Consider the following 24,899-nt stretch of genomic DNA (forward strand, 5'->3'; position numbering starts at 1 on the left):
AAAAATGACGAAAAGTCAAATTCGTTGTTTTCAATTTTTGATTAATTGATTTGATTATGAAATAATAACTTAATTTTTGATGCGCAATACCATAATATTTACTCACGACAAAAATATGTTACATTGTAAAAATGAATAAATCTATGTTTCCGATTATATGTTCCAAACCTATATGTTTTCAGCCTCGCTGTATAAACATAAAAACTTTAAACACTTTAAAGACTAAAACCCAAAAAAAGATCGAGGTAAGATATGATTAAAAGAGCTATATATTCATCGTGAATTAATTAGTATAGCGTTAATTATGATTATGAATTGTAAACTTTACAGTGTAAATGTAAACTTTATCATAAATTTACATTTACAAAAAAAATGTGCCCATGTAAATGATTGTTAAAAATATATCACATTTTTTATACATCAGTACGATTTTTTAATAATGCTAGTAATATAAAGATTAATGCCGTTTTCATACTAGTAGTGGAATACAGCCTTACTTATTGTTTAGTTAGACTTGGATATTAATTTAAAATTAACAAACTGCCTTTATTGATTGTGATGCCAAGTGTGTTATATCTACTAATAAAGTTTTATTGTTTTTGTACACAGGAGAGCTACAAAGTTTTAGATATCCCTCAAAACTCAAGTCAAGATGTAGTGAAGCAAGCATTTTTCGAACTTGCAAAAAAATACCACCCAGATTCAAATTCGCCTGATGCAGATATTGAAAAGTTTGTTGTAATTGAAAATGCTTTTAGAGTTATTTCAAAGCACAACACTGGGTCTGCAAAATCGGATGAAATAGAAAAAATGGTCTTTGATATCAGAGTAGGTTTATTACTTGTTTCACAGTAAAAATACAAAATAAAACAATTACAACATAACAATGTTCTAATGATAAATAATATTTGAATTTATACAAATTTGTCAAATTGCTATTTCAGTTAAGTTTTCTTCCCTTTTCTTCAGTTATTAAATAATGTGATTTTGGTCTGTGATAGTATATTTAATAATTACTAATAATTAAAGTAGGTACTCTTGATTTAATTTATGAGATATTGTTGTAAGCCAATGGCATAAAAAATATTTAGGAAGGCAATAAAAAATAAATAAATGAGAATTCCTTTTTTTCAGCATACAGCACCACAGCACCGTCAGTATCTAAGCTTCGATGGAGTAGGTCATGGTACACCCTTTCAAAGAGAAAAGCAATGGACTCAAGAAAGAGCCCAAAGAGCCGCAAACAATGTTATGGAGCATAGAATAGCTAAAGCAGTAGCATCCGAAAACACCCTCATGAAGAAGGGATCTACGAAAAAACATGATATTAAAACCAAATATGGGTTTGATAGACTTGTAGAGGATCTTATACAAGAGTCAATGTCTAAAGGGGAGTTTGAGAATTTAAGTGGAAAAGGGAAACCTTTGAAGGACCAAAATCGAAATCCCTATGTTGACTTTACTACCCATAAACTGAATGAGGTAATAATGAACAACATAATACATAGTTAACACTAAAGCCTTCCTCCTCTCAATATCTGCAGAAGGCCTAAATTCTAAAACATTTTTCACCACAGGTCTGGTTGCAGGATGATGCATGTAGAATAGTTTAATTTGTCATTGTATTTGTTTCCTCACTATATTTTACTTTACCCCTTAAGCAGGAGGTTGATTATCAGTTAAGATCCATTAGAAAATTTTTGCTCTTAACATATGTATATGTATAAAGGTGTATACTTTATAGTCATTCTATATTTCACTATGTAAAGCAAACAAACTATGACAATTAATTTACAGGTTTCGGGCAACTCATATTTCAATTGACATGTAATTGATTAACACTATTGCATTGATAGATTTTTTAAATTCATTGGATAGTTATCCTCACAATTATCTTAAATTCTCTTATACGAACAACTGTATTCAACAGGTTTTAATAAACAATGGAATAACACCAGAGTGGATAACAATGAGCAAGGAAATAGAACAAGACATTGAAGCACTAAGAGAAGAAATTAAAAAGGACCGAATGTACTTAGGACCATATCCTCTAAATGACGCAGACACTGCAAAGTGGCAAAGAATATATGAAAGTAATAAATTATTAGCAAAGTCTATTAATAATAAAATAAATACATATAATCTCATTGTACCACTTATAAATAAACAAAAGTTTCATGTTGAGTTTGATAAAATTTGCAATGATATTCTTGAGAATGGTACACATTCAATCAATAAAGGACATGTTGAGGACCAAAAGATGATGCCAAGTATTTTGGGACAAGAGAGTGATGACATTCTTGGAGTGTTTTTTAAAGCTTTCAGTGATTTACTTTTTTCTAAAGGAAATGAAAAAAAGAAGGTTGATAACTGACTGGGATAAATGAAATATAATCTATAGAGTAATTTCAAGGCTTATTAAAATACACAAGCAGTTTTTTAATAGATTTTCCTCTTTAATTACTAGTTTAAAGTAAAAAAGAATTATAACAACCACTGTGATATTATAGATAGTCATGATTTAGGAATAGTCTTATTTATTTTGGAAATAAAACATTATTTAGATTTATTTGTTTTATTAACATAAGCTTAATATTGTCTACAAAATATTTCTATATAAAACAGTTTCAACATGAAAAATATTTCTAAAACAATGTTTATAACATCAAAAATATACTATTCGAGGTTTACAATTCGAGTTTTTTATAATTATCAGTTTTATTACATATCATAAAGGCGATTTTACATGGAAGACAATCATATATCTATCATATTGAACTTAATTTAATTTAAAAAATTATTATTATTTATTATATTTTGTATCAAACTCGTAAATGCGTTACATTTTGCTGTCTATTGTAATAGACACAAAAAAATATACCTAACTTGTATTTAAAATTTAATTTTAATATATTTTATTATTATATACACCACATAAGAACTCTTCATCATGACATATTACAGAGTTTATAGACCTATTTAAATGAAAATGTAATGGCACCAAAGTTTCAATTAATATGCACAATCTCAAGGCACTTAAAAAAGCTAACTAGATATGATAGTATGATGCATCTCACAAAATCAGCGCCATCTTATAATTATCAAATAAGCGATAGGAATGTTAGATCCGGCGCTAAAATTAAACATTTTTAAAATATTTATTAAGCGAAATTATATTTTGTAATATGGTATATTCAGTCTAGTTGCGAACAAGGATTTGACTTTTTATCTTCAGTTTTCCGTTTAGCAAACAGTAGTCAGTAGGCCTAGACAAAGTTCTGAATCGATTAATGAATTTCTCAGCAATAAATATATGAATCTTTAACCCCTTTTGCGATATGCCATATAGCCAAGCTTGACGAATGGAACATGACGTATACAATTAGTTATATAAGAAAAAAAAAATATAAGTCATTTCCTACAGTTTTCAGATGTATTTGTACAAAATGCTAGGGAACTACTTTTTTTTTTAAAGAGCAATTGCATGTTATGGTTAAATTCAATTTAGGTGTAAAGCTTGTGCTAGGAGTAGGAACAAAAATTACATTTACAATGAAATTTGTAGAAATCGCGTTAACAATTATCGAATGCACTTTGCCTGAGGCCGTCTGTTGAGCAGCGCTGTCGGTGCGTCGGCCTGCGTCGGCCTGCGTCGGCCTAGGTGTGCCAGATGAGGCCGTGCGCGGCGAGGCGCACGCGGCCCGTGGCGACGAGGCGCAGCGCGCGCGGGTAGGCGCGGTGCTCCGCCTCCAGGATGCGCGCGCTCAGCGACTGCTCCGTGTCGTTCTCCAGCACGGGCACGCGCTCCTGCACTACGACGGGCCCCGTGTCCATGCCCTCCTGTCGTGCCGATGAATATATATCAATAACGAAACCTAACTGACTCTTTTATGACGACAACCTTAGGTCAAAATGTCACATTGTACATTGTGGTATATTGTCTACTTTATATTGAATATTTTATTTTAAATATATGATTACGATTTCCTATACCTACGTGTGACCATAATTTTCTATAACTGCGCCACTGATATGTATTTGCAATAAATTTTTAACAGTAGTTATTGCTGTTTTATATGCTTTAACTTTCGATAGGAATCTGACATAAATTAATGGGAGGCTTACATCGACGAAGTGCACGGTACAACCGGACTCCCGGTCGCCGGCCTGCAGGCACTGTCGCTGCGCGTGGAGGCCCGGATGTCTCGGCAGCAGAGACGGGTGAATGTTAATAAGACGCCCCTTCCACCTGAGAAGCAAAACGTTATTTTAAACCAAAGGTTTTTTACACCTGTAAACTTTAGTTGACATTTGTCAAACGCAGCTATTATGGAATTAAACCGAACTACAGTTGTTATTTGATAGTTCGGCAACTGTGATTGAGCAATAACTTGGTAAAATAGTTTTAAATATGATGTCATATATTATTGAAATTTCCAAAACTGATACCTAATTTACGTTGTCACAAATTAGAAAAAAATATTGAATTACCATCCCAATTTTATTTTCGTTATTCGCCGAGAGCATAGATAATATCCATCTATGTTGTATTTAATTTAATTTTAATTACTGTTTCTGTGAAGAGATACCCACTTCTGTACAAACTCAGCGGAGAGTATCCTCATGAAGCCGGCGAGGCACACGATATCGATCTTGTGCTGCTCGAGCGCGGCGGTGACCGCGCGGTCGAACTCCTCGCGAGATTCGTAGTCCTTGTGGTTGAGCACCTGAAACGAGGCACAGGGTAACTTAGAAATCAGATAAATATGAAGCATATTATGTAGTAGCTTCCGGTAGAGCAGAAATATCGTCACCAGCGCGGGCACGCCGGCCCGCTGCGCGCGTTGCAGCGCGGGCGCGTCCGCCTTGTTGCTGACGACGAGCGCCACCTCCGCGCACATGCACTGCGCCGGCTCGCGCGTGCTGTCCAGCAGCGCCTGCAGGTTGCTGCCCGTGCCCGACACCAGCACCGCCACCTGATAAAATGGGTACATTGGTCTACACTCGCAGACACCTCGAGGGCCAAGCGTGAGTAGTAATAGTAGCCGTTTTCATGTGAAGGATGAGTTTGCAACAAAAACTTAATATTTTAAATAATACATCTCAGGTGCGTTCGTGTGTGTACACGCATGTGTCTGTTTTTTAAAGGCGTAGGTAGGCGGACGGTCAAATGGGCCACGACTGCCCGTAGACTATGGCGACTTAAAAAAAGTAACCATTCCATCGCCAACGGTCCACCGACACTGAGAACTGACGTAACGTCGCCCGTGTTGGGCAGAATATATAATGCGTGGGCGGTACCCAGTGCCGAGTAAACGGAGTCTCAACGGGCGGGGCTGACCTTCCTCATGGGCAGCAGGGGCATGCGGCGCGTGAAGTCGAGCGCGGACGCGAAGTTGTCGACGAGCACGCGCGCGCCGCCGGGCGGGCGCGCCTGCAGCGAGCCGATCACCAGCGCGCCGTGCGAGCGCGTTATGTTCATCACCTGGGAGAGGATCCTCGTTACTGTCTACGGTAATGTCGTAAATACGAAAGTAACTCTGTTACCTCGTCGCGCTTAAATATCTGAAGCGATTTAGGTGGATATGGAGATAGTTCAAGCCTGGGACTCAAAGCCCCGAAGGTATAAAATGGGCGGCCGGTTTGTGTGCGGTAAAGCCGCACTAGTTCAGCTAGTACTTTATAATAGAACACGTTTAAAGTAACTTAAATTCAATTAGCGTGATAAACTTAAAAAAAGTAAGGTACTACACAAAAAAAAAATTAAAATCATGGACTATAATAATAATAATATCGATGGTAAAGTCGACTATCTTACCTCAGCTTGGTTCTCCGGCGACACGATCAACACCATCCCGATACCGCAATTGAATGTACGAAGCATCTCATCGTCCTTCACCGCCCCCGTGTCGGCTATCCAAGCGAACACCTTGAATGAAAGATTAGCTATAAAAAAATCCATACATTTAAGTATGTACTTTGGAGTACATATTAGGAGAATTCAAATATACCATAAGCCGTTTTATAGAGAACGAATTACTGCTCTACACGCGTTGCAATAACTTTTTAAAAAGAAACGGCCCAATGTCCGATATGTCATCAATTTCTTTACCAATAGAAATTGATGTGCGGCAGTGCGTGTAACGACGATTTTTAATTACAATTCGGTACATATAAAAATACATAAATGTATGTTATGACTTTGATGGCGATCCAACAGTGTGGAAGAGTATTAATCAGATCTACCTACAGTAGAGCTATTCGGTAAGAAGAAATTTGAAATTCCGCAGATTAGGGAGTGAAATGTCAGAAAGTGACATTCGACATTGACTTTAGTAATTATAAAATTTATAAGATATACGTATCAAAATGGCGTATCAATATTTAGTTATTAGTATCACCTTCTAGGAGGTTGTAAAATTTTCCCGCGTGAGATACGAAGACGACTCATACAGAAACGCAATTAAAAGATGAACACGAAAAAATAGAATTCGATGGACTTCCTCCAGTAGAGGCTCGGGGCGCACTCACGGGGTGCACGTTCCACCAGTGCGCGTTGAGGCGCGCGCGCACGTTGTCGGGGATGACGCGCGGGATGTTCTCCAGCAGCCCCCCGCCCGTGATGTGCGCCACGGCCTTCACCACGCCGCGCTGCAGGGCCGGCAGCACGCTCTTCACGTAGATGCGGGTCGGCTTTATTAACTCCTCGCCTGGAACGACGTTTTTTACTTATCGAGACCCCGAACGAAATTGAACCGATTGCTTTATTGACAATTTATCCGTATTTTTGTTAACGTTACACCTCACTTGGGATTTAATGTCTACGCTGGGTGGTGACCACTTTACCCACATACCCCATAGTTTCAACGTACAGTTCAGATAAAGTCTGAATACAATCGTCACGCCTCAATAATTTACTTGTTAATTTGAAGCTGTTTGATGTACTCGATACCTAATAAACTATACCAAAAACTTACCCAAAGTGAGTCCCTCTACACTGAATGGCGCTTTGTCCTCCAGCGTGAGACCGGACTTTTGCATCAGGCTGTGTATGAGACTGAATCCGTTGCTGTGCACGCCGTTGGACGACAGACCGATTACAATGTCTCCGACCTTTATTTGATTAAAATATATGTTATTACGAGTTATTTTACAACATACGTGTTTTCATTATTTTCATAAAGGTGGATGTAGTCTACCTTGTATAAATTATTGTTTGTCACAACACTACTTATATAATTTCCTGTAACCTTCTCAGACGGGGTCGCACGTAAAATACGTAATTTTAAACATAGACTTTATAGTCCAATATTCTATAATACTGTTTGTACCTCGTTACGATTGCATTCGGTCACCAATGAAGTGTGACCCCTAAAGTAGTACAGACACGAGAGTGTCGGAGGCCTCGCTCACCGAGACGTGGTTGATGCGCGGCAGCACGTGCTCGCGCTCCACGGCGCCCAGCGCGAAGCCCGCGATGTCGTAGGCGCCGGCCGCGTACATGCCCGGCATCTCCGCCGTCTCGCCGCCTGCGGGCAGGGGGGGGGGTTAGCGGCTGCAGGCTCAGAGGCAGGCAGGCTCAGGCCGGGCGGACGGCGGGGCACGCACCGATGAGCGCGGCGGAGGCCTGGCGGCAGCCCTCGGCCACGCCGGCCACCACGCTCTTGGCGACGGTCACGTCCAGCGCGCCGCACGCGAAGTAGTCCAGGAACGTGAGCGGCGCGGCGCCGTTGCACAGAATGTCGTTGACGCACATGGCCACCAGGTCCACGCCGATGGTGTCGTGCTTGTTGATTCGCTGCGCCACCTTCAGCTTCGTGCCCACGCCGTCCGCCGCCAGCACCAGCACGGGGTCCTGCGGGCGACGCGACGATACTCAAATCAGATTTCTTTCATTTACATATATACTCTTTTAATATATATTTCGATTTCAGTGCGGTTGTCAAACTTATATCGTTTAAAGTTGTTTTCTCTGGTGACTTAATTAGTCTATGAATGGCTCATGTTAAAATAGTAATAATGTATAAGATCGTACCTTATAATCTTGTTCGACGGCTTTTAGTTGGAAGCAACCTCCGAAACCACCGAGACCGCCCAGCACCCCTGAACGCGATGTTGATCTGAAAGCAAAGGGCAGGAATTGCAAGGAATAATATTTAAATATTTGTGTAGTCGTTTTTATAGGATATAGACAATACTACAAAACTGTATTTGAAATTTCTGTTTATATTTTTAGAACGAACATACGACAACAGAATTTCAACAAGATCCTCTCCGGGCGCTTTCGTATGAGAGTATTCTTAACCCCTACCCCATATCTTTATTATTCTATGCCTTATTTTTTAAATTAAACTTGACATTCTTTTTTTAAAATTTGATTATCAATGAATGTTCGACCACTCACCTAGCCAGAGGTTTGATCAAGGACACCAAGGAGTCCCCAGCTTCGATATCGACTCCACTGTCCTTGTACGAGAGAGGCTTGTGTGGAATTGCCTTGTCCGCCAAGTACGGAGCAATTAACGGTTCCATGGCCTGCTTAAAGTTGTCCACGATCACTTGGTGACCACCTGTGGAGATTGGTAATATGTTAAAAGTATTAAGGATAGTTCTTTGTACCAGTTCGCCTGGTACGTACCCCCCACTCATAAATTCTATTCAAACAGGAATGCTTACTATTGTTGTGTATTACTACAGGAACAAGGCATATAACATCTTCGTTTCCAAATTGGTGGCTCTTTAGCGATGTAAAAGATAATCAATATTCCTCACAGTTGCAAAGTCTGTGGTGGTGACTACTTAACAACAGGCCACTTTTTCTACAAAAGAAAAATTGACGCCCCTCCATTTAAATAGAGTTGTATTAATATGGTATTATATAAGCAGACTTAATTCTTCTCATGTTAGACAGAAATAGTGTCTTGAAGTGTATCGAATATAAGTCTGAACGAAGTAGATTTTTGACAATTATATGATTATACGGGGAAATTATTCACTTAAATTTGGTTGTCAAATTAACTCCGTGAAAATCTGTTAATTTACTGATTTTGCTTTTACCTTCCCGTCCCATGTTCTGCACCGTGCCGACAACCCTCAACTGTCCCCCCGCCAGTAGCTCCGGCACGTAGAGCGGCTCCGCGATCACCACCATCCCCACTCCGCAGTTGAATGTACGCAGCATCTCGAAGTCCGACACGCGACCTGACACACACACACCACTGTAGCCATACATCAGGTTACACAACGCGTGCACACACGCGTATACGTCATAATACGCACGCGCATGTGGGGGCTCTTATATGTATAAAAACAGGAGTGAGAACATATATAGTCTAGACATATACATATATGTATATTGTTATTTATTTATCCGAGGTGGAAAAGTCAGTATTAGTACCATCAATTTTATTATTACAAGAGAAAAAAAATAATTGTACCTTTTAAAAATAGAAAAATATGTATTTACATCCAACCGAAATATTTTAAAACACGTACCTTTAGCTTGGAGCCATCCAAAAATGGGTTTTATGTCAAACTTCGTAGCGTCCAATTTAACTTTGATACCGGGCGGTAAAATTCTCGGTATGTTTTCCAATATTCCCCCACCGGTGATATGCGCCAAACCCTTGATGAGGTCTTTCTTAATGGCCGGCAGCAATGCTTTTACGTAAATAGCAGTTGGCTCGAGAAACTCTTCACCGAACGACTTGTTCGTCGTACTGAAGGGAGCCTTTTCGTGGAAGCTAAAATAATAATAGATAAACTGTCAAAATACTGTTATATATTGTCCATACTAATATTACAACTGCGAAAGTAGCTATTTCTGTCTCTTTAATGCACTTCCATGCCTGTAGAGTGCTCTCACACTAGACCGAGTAGTATGTAGGCTAATATTGAAACATTAATAATTGCCCATAGTATGATTTAGGCAAATGACGAAAGATTCTCGTTCTCCTAACCTACAAACAATATCACCCGTCCCTTAGCACGTGTTTTTCAAGTGTGTGCAGACCAAAGGAGCGCTTCCATGTGTTGATTCGAGAGTAAAAACCGGATATCGAGTTCTCAAGCTCCCCCCCCCCCTTTCTATTCATCTTAATACAGTCCACTTAGCTCTTGCGCGTACATTATTGATAACTTAGATCAATATATATCACGAGGTGGTAGTGAGGAATGCTAGCACCATTTACTTAAGAGATTGTAAGCAGTTGGCGGTTATTATTCAGATTTAGACTTCAGGTATCTCGATTTGATAGGAATTAGATTTAAAGAGAATGTTGTGTGGCTACATGCATAAATTTGCAATAGTGCGACTTTAATGACATATGCGTTTAACAAAAAACTGTTTTACCAATGTAAGCGGCGATATAATAATTGCCAGCGATGTTAAAATTCTCTTTGACTATGGTCGTCCACACTCCTAATACAAGCTTATTTTGTGGGACATTATTACAATTCTTTAAAAAAAAACAAACAAAATATCACATCGGTCCGCTATAAGATAACGCCAGTTTCTGGATAAAATAAAAGGAGTCGGGCAGCTACCTGTGGCCCGTCTCGGCCATGATCTTCTGCACGAGGCTGTACCCGTTGCTGTGCGCGCCGGACGCGGCCAGCGCCAGCACGGCGTCGCCGGCGCGGATGTGCTTGCTGCGCGGCAGCTGCTTCAGGTTGTCCACCACGCCCACCGCGAAGCCCGCCAGGTCGTACTTGCCCACGTCGTACATGGACGGCATCTCCGCCGTCTCGCCGCCTGGAACCCGCGGGGACGGTCTCTTACCGATTTCGGACGGACACGTCCGTTTAGACTTAAACTCAAACATGGATAAAAACAAATTCAATTCTTATCTAAGAATTACTCGAAAATTTAATTTGGCCCCATTGGCGCCAAGAACTACGACATGAAGAAACTATTGGCAGAACAATTAACGTGCTCTATTCGAACAATAAGAGGAGAAAAGACAAACAAACAACATTTGACAGCGAATTTACGCGATATCATTGGTCGAGAGCTTGATTAATCTATGATATTCACTATGGATTTGGGAAAAAGTGGCGTTTTGAACGTCGACGAAACTGTTATCGGAATTTTGGAAGTAAAATAAAGTGGATATAAGTAGTTAAGTGTAATTGTGTTGTATTTTAAATAAAGACATATTAATCGTAAACTCTTAATAGTGCACAAAGGTAAATTTAAGGTTTATTTATCTATATTCCTACATCGATTGGAATAGTCTATACAGATAGACATACGAATAATTTACAGGATCAGTCGAACTTGTGACTCGTTCTATAATCAGTATCCGATACTAACCGAGTAGAGCGCAGCCCGCCAGGCTGCAAGCGTCGGCGATACCCTTGACGATGGTGGCGGACACAGTGAGCTGCAGTCTCCCGCACGCCAGGTAGTCGAGGAAGGCGAAGGGCTCCGCTCCGGCGCACAGGATGTCGTTCACGCACATGGCCACCAGGTCCTGACCTATGGTGTCGTACTTCTGCATAATCTCTGCCACCTGTGCAACAAACGTCAATAAAAATATAAATACTTTAGTACCAAAAGCTTATAACCAATCAAATCAAAATATACTTTATTCAAGTAGGCTTTTACAAGCACTTTTGAATCGTCATTTAACAAACTATTTAAAGTAAAGCTACCATCGGTTCGTAATGTAGATTCTACCGAGAAGAACCGGCAAGAAACTCAGTAGTTACTCTTTTTCAACATATAAAAATACAGTCACGTTAGTTAAATACAATTATATATGTATGTTACGTCTCATGCATGGAAGTTTTTACTTCTTTCCACCGAATAAATTACATAGATGTTAGCTGTAGTGATTATATATATGTTGGATATAGGTTTTTCCATTTATACAAAATATTAAGTGGACTCTGTTTTTGTAACTGGTTTCCACATTTCTTAATCCACTATTGCAATGTGTAGGTGATGCCTCAAGCCTTCCCCTAACAGAAGACGTAGAAGTATTTGTAGTATTTGTGACACCGATGTACCTCTTTAGTTTAAATTAATAATAATTTCATGTGACACTGATTACAGAACTAACCTTAAGCTTAGTTCCGACTCCATCTGTCCCTTGAACTAAAACGGGGTCCTTCAAGCTAGGGTCCATAGCGGAGAGCTGGAACAGTCCACTGTAGCAACCCAGCCGGCCGAGCACTCCTGGCCGGTGAGTGCCAGTCGCCAGCGGCTCGATGAGACGGATCAAGTTTGCAGCTGCGTCGATATCTACTCCACTTTCGAGGTATGAGAGACCATTGACCCTGGAAATTTATGACGTATTTCATTGATATGGTCTTATAGGGAATATTCTATAAGAAATGTTGTCGATGACGTCAAAATTAATTTATATTTCAATGGTTATTGATGTGATATGTGTGATGATCAGACTCGCTGTATACAGTTAGCATTTTTATTGGACGTATGTTTTATATAAAATGTTCTTTAAATTGTGAGACCAAACTTTTTTTATTTTTATTTTAGATATAATCTAATTGTATTAATATTAGTTACTGTTTACTATTCTTTCTTAATAATTTACATTTCTCAGTTTAAAATAAATTAGAGATTACAAATAAGAATTCTAGATATTAATTAGACCAATATTTTTATTACTAAACCCACAGGAAAGGAATGAAATAAAAAAAAATGTGAGAATTGCATATTTATTGCAATAAAATGAACTGATACAGATAATGAAAGATAACGCAAACAATATTAATGTAAAAAATGCGAGTATCGTGCATAACTCATTCATTCGTTCTTCAGTCAGAACTGAAACAAATCGACAGACATGAGCGTGCAAACGGAAACAGAACAAAACAAAAAAACATGCGGCGTCACAAGCATATATTCCAAAATTGTATTTAAAAAAAAACACGGTATATCCCATCGAAAGTAAAGTGACGTTCAAACCAATAAATAATGAAATATATAATGTAGTATTATTTTATCCGCATGCGAAACGCCAAACGCGGCGCACTCACTTGGAGAAGGCCCTGCGGGCGATGTCCTTGCGGAACTGCGCGCCGGGGAAGTCGATGCCGGCGGCCACGTTGGTGGCCAGCGTGGCCGCGTTGCGCAGCGAGTTGGTGCGCGCCGCCACCAGCAGCACGCGCCCGCCCGCCGTCACCAGCGAGCCGTTGGCGCCGCGCGCCACGCCGCTGTGGAACACCACCACGCCCTCCTTCGGCACCTGCGACAGCCCTGTGCCGACCGCCGCGCGGTTATTCCAGTGAGCCCGTGGGTTTCATTGCGCGCTGAGCTCCCACCGGTTCGGAACGGACAGTGTACATTTTACCGGGAGCAACCGACGAAAATTTCAGTACATACTCTTTTTCATATATTATAAACATTTGTAAGGATGGACGGAAGGTTATCCTGAACGGATTTCGATAAAATTTGGAATTCATAAATTGACACCCGCTCCTCGACACCCGCCCTGCCGCACACTCGAGCGCAACCGCGGGCAAAGATATGTCGTCTATATATTCTTGTATTGTATAATAGTTTTATCGATCAAAGTTATACGAATTTACTTTTTATATTTTTATATCTAACTCACCGCTTATGACGCAGCCCTTCGTCGACGTTTCAGGGTATCCTTTGGAAGCGATGACGACACCAACGACTGAGGTACTAGTGTTCCACTTAACAGGTACTTCTTTCAGAGTACCGGTAACACAGGCCTATGTAAAAAAATATAACATATACATAATCAGCCTGTAAATTTCCCACTGCTGGGCTAAGGCCTCCTCTCCCGTTGAGGAGAAGGTATGGAGCATATTCCACCACGCTGCTCCAATGCGGGTTGGTGGAATACACATGTGGCAGAATTTCGTTAAAATTAGACACATGCAGGTTTCCTCACGATGTTTCCCTTCACCGCCGAGCACGAGATGAATTATAAACACAAATTAAGCACATGAAAATTCAGTGGTGTTTGCCTGGGTTTGAACCCGAAATCATCGGTTAAGATGCACGCGTTCTAACCACTGGGCCATCTCGGCTCACAAAAAAATATAAATAAATCATAATAATATTAGGTATATTTTATTTATAATTTCAATTTGATTGTATGTTATGATATGGATTTAATTTTTATGAAGCTCACCTTCATAATACGATACAGATCTGTTTCCAAGAGCATCATCAATACTTGTGTCTCGGGGTCTCCAAAACGGCAATTGAACTCGAGGGTCATGGGCCCGGCTTTGGTCACCATCATGCCAGCGTACAGCACACCTACAAAATGATTTTAAGAAATTTGACCATTGTTTGTTATTATAATTGATACTTCTCGGACTCAACGGACGGACAGGTTCAATATAATTTATTTTGCAAAAATTGCATAATGCTTATTATTTGTTAAAAAAAAATTAATAACGGTTAACATTTTGCCCATTTGCCGATAGTTCATAAGTATAAATATATATATATAGAGTGATATCTTAATGTAATAGAATACCTTTAAAAGTACCACAGAATAATAATAATCATGACGCTTAAAATAAAAAAACATTTATTCCATACTCCGAAACACAGTGGACCTTGACATTGTAACAGTATTATTTGCGTATCTGTTTACTTACATCAACAATTTATTTAAGAAAACAAGTTGGACGCAACTTTTTCGCACATTACTCATTTATAAATCGTTCAAGCAAATAACGACTTTAAAAACATATACAAAAGAATTATTTTAAGTGGAATCCTTTAATTTAGTTGACAGAATTTGTTTTTCGTCCACTATCATAATTTATCAGTCTCTTAATTACAACTCTGGTTATCAATATCTTGTATAAAATGTATGAAATTTGATGTAACTAGCTCGAGATTAATGTTAGCAATTAAAAAGTTAAATTTAGCTTTATCAGCTATTACTAATGTGTAGAAATTATAATACTGATAAAAAATTATCCACATGATTTTCATTTAACAAAATAACCTTTACTTAATAGATGTACCATTTTTAAACATTTATTTAGTTATTATATGTACCAATATATGTCGTGGTTAACTTTATTCGTTTTTCTGATGGTATTAGATGATCAATTTATGATCACTATAACATATATATATACTATATATACATATATATATTCTAGTATTTTTAAGGGGCCTTTATAGGTAGCCTGTATGTCGGCCCCATCGTTAAACGCTAAATTTAATCAAAATTAGTTAAAAAAATATGACTAAATCAGTTTGAGAGAATCACTAACAAATTCATAAATTTTAATTGCTGAAATACTCGTAGGGTTACTATGGATAGAATTAAAAGCACCAATATTAAACGAATTTAAATTTAGTTCATATTTTAGTGTTTCTCTCAAACTGTGGTTTACATGCCAATAACAATTGTGAGACATCTTCTAATACACCACATACTTCACAGTTGGGAGTGTCAGTTTTCCTCATTAGATACTTAAATTTGTCTAGTGAAATGTGTCCAGATCTGAGTGTGAATGCTATAACTAACTTACCTCTATTAATATTACTATTTATAAACCACGGTATCCTAGGAGGCTCGGATTGAATTGTCCTATACCAAATTCCCTTATCAAGCGATCTCTCATTAAAGTATTCGTTCCAAATTTTAGCACAAATAATTTTGAATTTTGAAAAAACTTCGCTATATAACATATTTTAAAGAGCATCATGCCCTTATCACAATTTAAAGAGCATTGCCCTGAATTCGACAGGTAACACTGTAATAAATTTATCAAATATTCTATGATATTTATTGTATAATGCCAGATATAATACAACTAATCTCATTTATATATATATGAATATATATAAATGATATATGAATATATATGAATATATATATGAATGTATAGTTTGCTAGTTTTCTATGTAAATATAAACTTAAAACAATATTAATAATTAATCAGATAGGTCAAGAGACGATCAAAGGCGTAGTATAATCATTGTATTTGGAGTAAATATTTACACAGCATCTATATTGATAACAAACAAGATTAGAATATTTGCGACTTAAAATCAAATCATTGAATTTTTTTTTTAAATGTGTTGCCATTTTATAATATTTTTAACCAAATAAGTTTTATATATTTAAATCATTTTTTTTTACAGTGTACACTTACTAAAATATGAATGATTGACATAAATGATTTTAAAAAGTATACACTAATTTAAATTAATAAAACGACTAGTATTTGGTTTTTTGTTTATACATATAAATAATGACCCAAGACAAGAATACCAACGACGCATCCAAAAGTTAAAGTTATTTTAAAACTAAACTAATTATTGTAAAACTAAATTATGTTTCTTTATTTGTAACGCTTTCATCTGTTAAGTACGCAACCGATCAATTTACAATAAAGGAAGTAGGATATCGAGAACTCGACCCCTCACAAGTGAAAGAAGCTGAGGGCAGAATCAAGTTATTTATAATGCAAAAATCATTGCATTAATTAACTTTAAACACTAAATCAAAGATAACAATATAATTAACACAGATACATTATACAGTTTATTTATGATAAACAATAATTTCTAGTTATTTATGACAGGCACATGTCACACAGATACAGGCGGGAAAACGACTTAAAAATTGAGTTAGTCTGTCACCTTCGATAACTAAAGTTTAATTGCTATCTCGTGCCGCCATGATAGTTAATGTTTCAAAACAGATCTAGATCTTGCATATATGACTATGTAATAAATACGTCTGTTTTAATTGCTTTTGATACCGAACAAACAGTTTACATCCCGATTTATATAGAAACGTAAATGTCGATTCAAAACTTTCTGTTTTGAGACGCTGATTAAAGTCAGATTAAAATTTTGCAGATATTGTTACGATTTTTTTACGAAAACAATGGAATATTTTCTCGATGATAACCCTTGCTACGTCACCATCAGACACTTACGAATATCTTTGGACTTCAGATAAGAGATTGCAACGAATTCCCTAAATCAATAATTTTCACAATTTTTATGTATATTAGTTTAATGGTAACATCTGCCTTTCCATTCTGTAAAAATATGTATCGCTAAGATATTTTGATGCGTGTGTTCATTAAATGTTATATCGCAAAAATACCGAGCGTTTAAAGTATTATTAAAAGTTCGTAAGTATTACTTTGAACTCACCAACATATTTGATGCCCTCAGCTTTTAAGCCGTCAACAGCGCGTTGCAATACTTGATCCTTAACATCAGCTAGCTGTTCTGGCGTGATCAGAGGACAGGGGGAGTAAGCTCCCATACCCCCAGTATTGGGTCCAGTGTCCCCATCACCAATGCGTTTGTGATCTTGTGCTGGTGGCATCATTGATACGGTTTCACCATCAGTGAAGGCCAGTACCTAATTGGAAATGAATAAATTTAAATAGCTTATTAGCATAGAACATCACACAAAAATAGTGACTTAATCTACAAAAACAGTATAAAATGAGGAGTTCTATGACAAGCATTGGGGCATTAACATAATGTTTAATTATTAATATGTTTAAGTAGCTATTTATTACTTATTTAAAAAAATCATCCGATTGGTTCCTAAATTCTTAGCTCCAAAACTATAGTAGTGCATTGATAAATGTTGCAGTCGATAACTCAGTATTATGGAGTATAATACTACTGCATAGGTCCATAATACTGATTTATAATATTTTGATTTGATTTGATATCAATCCGCAACAAATATTTGATAGCAACAGTTGCTATGCTCTAAACGTAATAGACCCATTGATGTTACAGTTTTACATTTCGTCTAATGTTCTTACAATGTTTGCCATTGTTTTTTTTTAAATAAAGAACTTTATAATAGATATACATAATGATATTGTTGTAAAAAGTAAAGTATATATAGAGTACAATATATAATATATAAGCGAAATACCGCTCACCGATTATTCACGAAATCTCAGAAAATATAACACCTACAAACTAGTAGTAGTAGTAGACGGATTACGAAACTACGAAACTAAGGGGGTAAAACGAGGGTTGAGAGTTTGTGTTTTATAAATTTCGTGCGGGTACAGCCGCAGATTCAGCTAGGATTGTATATATACGTAAATATACCAACAATGCTTAAAATCCACCGAAGGGTATTTCGAACTCTGATATTGTAAATAGTACCTAACAGTTATGATGAGTATACTACCCATGTATTACTAAAGTAATATTCCATAATACATGACACCATGAAAATATCCAGAATATATCAATCAAACACTATCAATGACTGTTAGCCTAAAGCTTTGATTCTATAGTAATGCCTTAAGAACGTTATTATCAGTTAAAGAAATATTTATATTGCATAACATCAACCAAAATCCCCCTCTTGTTTCATTACTTATGGTAAAAAATAAACGTTTGATTTTACTAGCGTTTAAAAGGTAATTTAGAACATTACACTAAGAAATGTTCCTTTAAAGGCGTATCACTTTGATTGTTACCCACATAAGATATTCATTTAAAGCGCTTAGTGATCAGTCGATGGTGTAACATTGTCAATAATTAAAATAAAAGGAACAAAGAAAATGTAAAGTTGATGTCAATGACGTGTATATTATTTGTTTAATCAATTCAGTTTACAGTATGTACAAGACTTTTCTTTGATAACCTTTATTCAAACGCAATGACCTGCGTGATAATTGGTAGATATTATCTCAACGCAACCCTGATAAATTCATTATCAGCTCGTTAAATAAAGGCCTTTTTAAACTGAATTAGTCTATGTCTAGGATTGTTAATACACTGAATGAAAATTAAAAAAAAAACTAAATTTGTTAAGTGTGATAAAGCCCTCATATAATATCAAGCTCATGTATATAATACTGTTTTCTTAAACACACTAGACACTTGATTTGATTATTATTATTATTATTGATTATACATCATACAATAGGCTATTTGACTGGTTTTTAAAATCTAATTTATATTATTTAGTAGAGGTCAAGGAACCCAGTAAAAGTTGTTTTTTTTAATTCTAATACATATTTGCTGAAAAATAAAATCAAATTAAAAATTCCATATTTAAATAGCGCGCGAAAACGCTACTTTGACAATATGGCGCTGCAATGGGGTCGGTGACGTCACTTGCCTGTATTGTAATCTGTGGCACATTTTTGAATAAATTAATTATTATTTTCAACTTTCGTTAATAAATAACCATTTTTAAGCTCATGGTATATACTGATTACAATAATTGACACTTTATTTTTCGCATTGTCAAATAGTCTATTAATTATATCATATAATATTTGCTATATAATGGTCTCAAAAACCCATGATCTTTATAAATTAAGGATACCATAAAATGATTTTACGGTTGCATCCGTACGTATATCCGGACAAAGCAACGAAACTCAGAAAGCGATGGTTCTTTTTTAAACTCACAAACTATGTATATACATAAACATTGTATTAGAAATTGCAATTACATGAAAACAAGTTAATTAAAAAAAAAATACAAATTTAACTTTTTTTTAAGATTGTCTTTCTTTTATTTCTATATATTTGGACATTTCTTTAAGTGATTACAATTTAGTTTAATTTAAGTTTATCTTGTCTCCCCATCGTTCAATGAGCTTTGCTATTGACACGACCCCGGCTATCGTGCTGTCAATTTTTATAACATTAACGTAAAACGTTACGCCTAGTTATGAATTACGTAAATCGAGTCCATGACGGTGCCGCATGTATGTAGCAATAAACAACATTTGTTTAGTAATTTGATATCAATAAAAAAACCGGTCAAGTGCGCGTTGGACTCCCGCGGAGAGATAAATATATAAAATACATTTTTTTGCCCGCGGCTATGACCGATAGTTCGGTCGTAGCGTTGAAGCATAGAAATGTATGTCTATGTCCTACCTTGAGGTTCCAGCTTCTTCAAATTCGGTTTGTCCGTGAAAGCGTAATAGACAGACGGAGTTACTTTAATATTAATATAGATAAAAAGATTTAGCAACACATACAATATGTATCTAACATGTAAATTTCGTTGTATTATTTTGTTAGAAAACTTTAAAATTTTTTTTTTTTTTTTATATCCATAGCCATTACCGCCTTTACTATAGGGCACATGGGGCACGTGCCCAAGGCCCCCATCTTGAGAGGGCCCCGAAGAACCAACAATTTACCAAATTAAACCAAAAAATATCTAGCAAAAGGGCCCCAAATTCATGGGTGCCCAAGGTCCCCAGCATAGCTTGAGACGGCTCTGTCCATAGTTGCGAACGCTATCGAGTTCGTATAAAGTTAATTAACTTCAATTAATCTAAGCCCCATGATCAATGAGCATCATTAAAGTAACAGGCAGCAAATGTCCCACAAGTGGGCAAAGGCCTTCTCTCTTCTTGATCTACATCCTACACACTTACCGACACTTCTTCACCTTCCAGCAGTTCTTCAATGACCACGGTCTGACCCGCTGTGCCATATTTCGCTTCGGTCAGTATTTCATCGACCGCATTGCATGCTTCTTCCTTGGTGGAAGCTACTACTACACCTTTGCCAGCTGCTAGACCTGAAGCCTTTACTACTAGAGCTGGGAATTTTGCACTAAAATAAAAAAATAGAAAATTATGTTTTGCGACTTAGAAGACAGAACAGAATACAAAAGTCTTAAATATTAATATTCTCAGTAATATATTGTATTTAATTTGTGTATATCATTAAATTTCCATTGACATTGCGTTTATCAATTGTTGGAAGTTGGTATTTTGAAATGGCCAAATTGGCCGTCAAAATCGCCGAAGTCGATCCTGCATTTTTTTACGAAAATAGTAAATATATAGTACATAATAGTGAAAAAAATTATGACCCCAAATCAAATTAAATAAGAAATTATCAATTCACTAAAATATTCTTCACGTCACTCATTGCTGATTATAATAATGTATTTAAAATTAACTGTTATCATTTGACGTTGAACAACTTACTTATTAATGAATTCCTTCGCAGGCTTCGCTTCACTAAAGGATTGATACTTCGCTGTAGGAATCTGATATTTGCTCATGAATTTCTTGGACCAATCCTTATTAGCTTCTATTTCAGCGCCAGCTTTCGTGGGACCGAAGCATTTGATACCATGTGGTGTTAACGCATCCACGATGCCATCTGCTAGAGGATCTTCAGGTCCGACTACAACTAAATCGATGGAGTTTTCTTTGCACCAAGTTACCAAAGCCTAGAAAAAAGTAATCTATTACGTATGGCCGTTTTTCGGTGCACCAAAATAAATAACTAATTAACTTCATGAACTTTCTTAATGCTTTTTCTTATAACCAATACTAATTATACAAATTTATCAGCTGTAGTTCCGAAAAGTCTATATCTTCTATTAAATTAGACTTATGTACATGTTCCCAAATATATTTATATGGTAACATTTTTACTTTTAAAATTACATTTGTTCGATTATTGACGTAGATTTTGATAACAGGAAAAAAATTGTAATTACTGCAAATAATTCTTCAGCATTCAAACGCTCAAAGTTTTGTTCTTTGTGGTACAATTTCGATAAGTTTTCATTCATCATATACGATTTCAAATTCAGAATTAGTAAAGAATTTATTGCAACTACATTAACAGCCTGTAAATTTCCCACTGCTGGGCCAAGGCCTCCTCTCCCTTCGAGGACAAGGTATGAGCATATTCCACCACACTGCTCCAATTTTTGGTGGAATACACATGTGGCAGAATTTCGTTGAAATTAGACACATGCAGGTTTCGTCACGATGATTTCCTTCACCGCCGAGCACGAGATGAATTATAAACACAAAGTAAGCACATGAAAATTCAGTGGTGCTTGCTTGGGTTTGAACTCGAAATCATCGGTTAAGATGCTCGCGTTCTAACCACTGGACCATCTCGGCTATTGCAACTAATAAAATATAAATTGAAACCCTGTAAAGGCGACTCTGTGACCTGCCACCGAAATAAGCCGATCAGTCAAATAATATCGCGATTTCACTGTACCAGTATACTATACCAATTATAATTTTGGGCTCAATATCCAAAATGTCAATAATAAAATTAATTTAATTTTTCACCGTTTCCTTAAAGTTAAGTTTTGTTAAACTTGACTTAAAATTAAGCCCTTAAATCTTTGGCCTGTGAGGAAATTGGCATTCCAAAACTTTCTGAAGGTCTTATTGTATAGAAACTATATGAAAAAAAAAGTGGAAAGATATTTTTAACATTTATTTAGTTTAATAAGTGATTTTTAACATATTAGACATATTAAAATTGTGAAGCGCCTGGCTACTGTACAAACAAAGAGTATAATATCAAACAAATCAAACGTTTTAATACTAGTTGTTAGTTGTGATCAGTGGCTTTGTTCATGTTTTAAGGGTTGGTCATTAGGTGTAGGCATAAAATAGTCGGTACAGACAAACATACATAGTTACTTTTGCATTTATAATATTAGTATAGGTTAAAATTATATTCAACATCTTTTAATAATAAGATTTTAAAAGATTATGCACGAGAATATCTTTTCTAACTTTTTTTTTTATTATTCTTTATGTTTAAGAATAAAACTATTTAGAATTTTGGCAATTATTTTTGTTGTGTTATAAATTTTTAATCATTAATTGTAATGTCCAATCCACATAGCAACATAATAATCACTAATAGTCACTATGAAAGTTTAGTGCAAAAGGTTATCAAGAATTAGATTGTTGAGTTGCTTGTATGAGCCAGTTGTGATAGTTTCTTTTTGGCGATATAAAAAAAAAGAAAAAGTATTAAAAACTCTTTATTGATTTTTTTAGTAAACTAGTAATTTAGTAATCCTTATTAAACACCAAACAACAAATAATTTTACTTTTACTTTAAAATTTGGGACAAAAAACAAAAAAAATTTAACATTTTTTTATTGATTTTCACATTTTAATTACATATATATATTGTTATATTAATATAAAAATTTAGAAACTACATTTAATTTTTTTTTTATTTACTACACAACATCCACGGGCACACACAGTTGCCTGTGCCTTTTTTTACATTTTATTTTTATAAATTGTGGCGTTATTTTATATTTTTACTGAACATCAGCAGATCTTTGCTGGACTTTGAGCTTGTCATCTTCTTGGAAGACGTGGCCCACAGACATTTTTTTTTTTCAATTTAAAATAATATATAAATAGTCCATACATTTAATATTAGTTTATTTTAGTTATAATGATTTCCATATAAATAAGAAATTCAACATATTTTTTTAATAATTAGTGTCTTTTTGGTATATATCTATACTAGTTGAGCATTTAATCAGTCAATTTATTTATAGTCAATTTATGTCACATATTCACATTTAAATTGACATTGTTAAACCTCACCCAGATAACGAATAAACAAGTTTAAATTTAGAGTAATCATTTTTTTATTGATCACTTTAAAGAAAAAAAAATTGTATAGTTGATATTTTAATAGCATAACAAGTGAAATGTAGAAGAAAATTTGTGTTACATAAGGTAATGCTTATTAGATTCTAAATTGGTAATTAAGTTGTAAACAAACTGGAATTATTAATTCTCATAACATTAAACTCTTATTAGAAGAATGTTGTATGTTTACAACAACCATCTTGGTAAAAAAATATATATATATATATATACTTACAGGGTAATCTTTGATATTTAAATCGACACTTGTAACGTTGTCTTTTGTTGATGATATACCGACACTACCGGGCGCACAATATATTTGTTTTACTAGCTGTGACTGAGCTAGTTTCCAACAAATAGCATGCTCCCGACCACCGCTCCCGATCACCAATACGTTTTCGGACATGTCTTATAAAAATTAGAATTAATTTTAAATGAAAGAAAAAAGAACACTTATTTACAATATAGACACCTCGTGTTTTGTTAATATCATTTATTATTTACGAGATATATAAAAGTATTTTAAATGAATCAGATAAGTTTGATTTTACTAATATATATGGAAATTGTTATTAGTATAATTACTGTAAATTTTCTAAGAACTTAGTATTTATATTTTTAAACTAAATACAACACCACTCACAACACGCGTAAACTTTAAAATGACATTTCGGTTTGACGTTAGGTTGGAACTTTAGTAGTTTCTTTAGTATTGTCGATATCGATAAAATTTATCAACTTTTATTATTAAATATTTATTTTCTTTAATGTTTATTTATTATTTATTTAATCTTCTTATATTAACGCTATTATAACTTTCTTTAAGTTTTAGAGGATTCAAAAAAATTGGTAACATATAAAAGTAGCACATGTTAAAATACCATTATTATGATTTGAACTATAGACTACGGTATTATATTTACAATATATATCTAAAGGTGTTTTTTTTAATTGCTCTATATTTAAAAAATAATAGAGTTAATATTATAGAACTAGTTAGCAAAGCTCGCGACAATCGATGTAATAAACACGTCATAATTTTAGTAATTTTATATCACATAAATATATCGATTGTATGACTACATCTCTATGAAAAAGAAACGAAATTGTAGCGTTACTTGTATCAGTGTAATAACGTGGTAAGTGCAAAACGACAAGAGGTCAATCTCGGGTACATAGTGATGAAATCTACATCTATTTACGAGTTCAATCATACCATATAATGACGTTTTGTATATTTCGAACCTACAAATAATAATTTATATCAGTTTTCATATGATACTCCTGTTAAAGTTTATTATACGAAGCATTTTTTAGTTCTAATTTTAGGCAATTCATTTAAAAGGTATGATAAAAATTAATACGACGTTGTGTTGAATAAATACACCATAATATAATACATAGTATATATAGATTTAAATGTGTAAAATATTCATTTAAATTAGATGCTGTAAGGGGCAAATCAATCTATATAAAATGCACAATTTATTTAAGGTACTTAATTG

General features: G+C 35.4%; 2 protein-coding genes across 2 annotated transcripts; one reads left to right on the forward strand and one right to left on the reverse strand.

Moving 5' to 3' along the window:
• LOC113397827 (uncharacterized protein) lies at positions 1-2,565 on the forward strand. Its single transcript, XM_026636345.2, has 4 exons — positions 1-245; positions 610-828; positions 1,135-1,482; positions 1,931-2,565. The coding sequence occupies exons 1-4, from the start codon at positions 132-134 to the stop codon at positions 2,372-2,374; spliced, it is 1,125 nt and encodes a 374-aa protein (XP_026492130.2). The 5' UTR covers positions 1-131; the 3' UTR covers positions 2,375-2,565.
• A 1,069-nt stretch (positions 2,566-3,634) lies between these two features.
• Positions 3,635-24,040, reverse strand: LOC113397805 (trifunctional purine biosynthetic protein adenosine-3). Its single transcript, XM_026636318.2, has 24 exons — positions 23,630-24,040; positions 20,941-21,188; positions 20,380-20,560; positions 17,144-17,357; positions 14,133-14,263; positions 13,584-13,707; positions 13,006-13,225; positions 12,066-12,282; positions 11,315-11,513; positions 10,546-10,753; positions 9,496-9,743; positions 9,058-9,201; positions 8,405-8,570; positions 8,036-8,120; positions 7,609-7,855; positions 7,414-7,529; positions 6,978-7,113; positions 6,532-6,710; positions 5,819-5,929; positions 5,342-5,485; positions 4,815-4,976; positions 4,594-4,727; positions 4,126-4,249; positions 3,635-3,840 (listed from the first exon to the last, which is right to left on the reverse strand). The coding sequence occupies exons 1-24, from the start codon at positions 23,798-23,800 to the stop codon at positions 3,658-3,660; spliced, it is 4,092 nt and encodes a 1,363-aa protein (XP_026492103.1). The 5' UTR covers positions 23,801-24,040; the 3' UTR covers positions 3,635-3,657.
• Positions 24,041-24,899: the final 859 nt, after the last annotated feature.

This window comes from Vanessa tameamea, chromosome 13, assembly GCF_037043105.1.
Source record: "Vanessa tameamea isolate UH-Manoa-2023 chromosome 13, ilVanTame1 primary haplotype, whole genome shotgun sequence".
NCBI classification, from domain to species: Eukaryota; Metazoa; Arthropoda; class Insecta; order Lepidoptera; family Nymphalidae; genus Vanessa; species Vanessa tameamea.

Coding starts and splice junctions, on each gene's coding strand:
- LOC113397827 (XM_026636345.2), top strand. CDS start 132: ATGAATAAATCTATGTTTCCGATTATATGTTCCAAACCTATATGTTTT. Junction 829..1,134: donor AAATGGTCTTTGATATCAGA/GTAGGTTTATTA, acceptor CCTTTTTTTCAG/CATACAGCACCACAGCACCG. Junction 1,483..1,930: donor CTACCCATAAACTGAATGAG/GTAATAATGAAC, acceptor TGTATTCAACAG/GTTTTAATAAACAATGGAAT.
- LOC113397805 (XM_026636318.2), bottom strand. CDS start 23,800: ATGTCCGAAAACGTATTGGTGATCGGGAGCGGTGGTCGGGAGCATGCT. Junction 21,189..23,629: donor TAAATATCAAAGATTACCCT/GTAAGTATATAT, acceptor ACTTTTTTCTAG/GCTTTGGTAACTTGGTGCAA. Junction 11,514..12,065: donor GAGTCGGAACTAAGCTTAAG/GTTAGTTCTGTA, acceptor TTTGTTGCACAG/GTGGCAGAGATTATGCAGAA.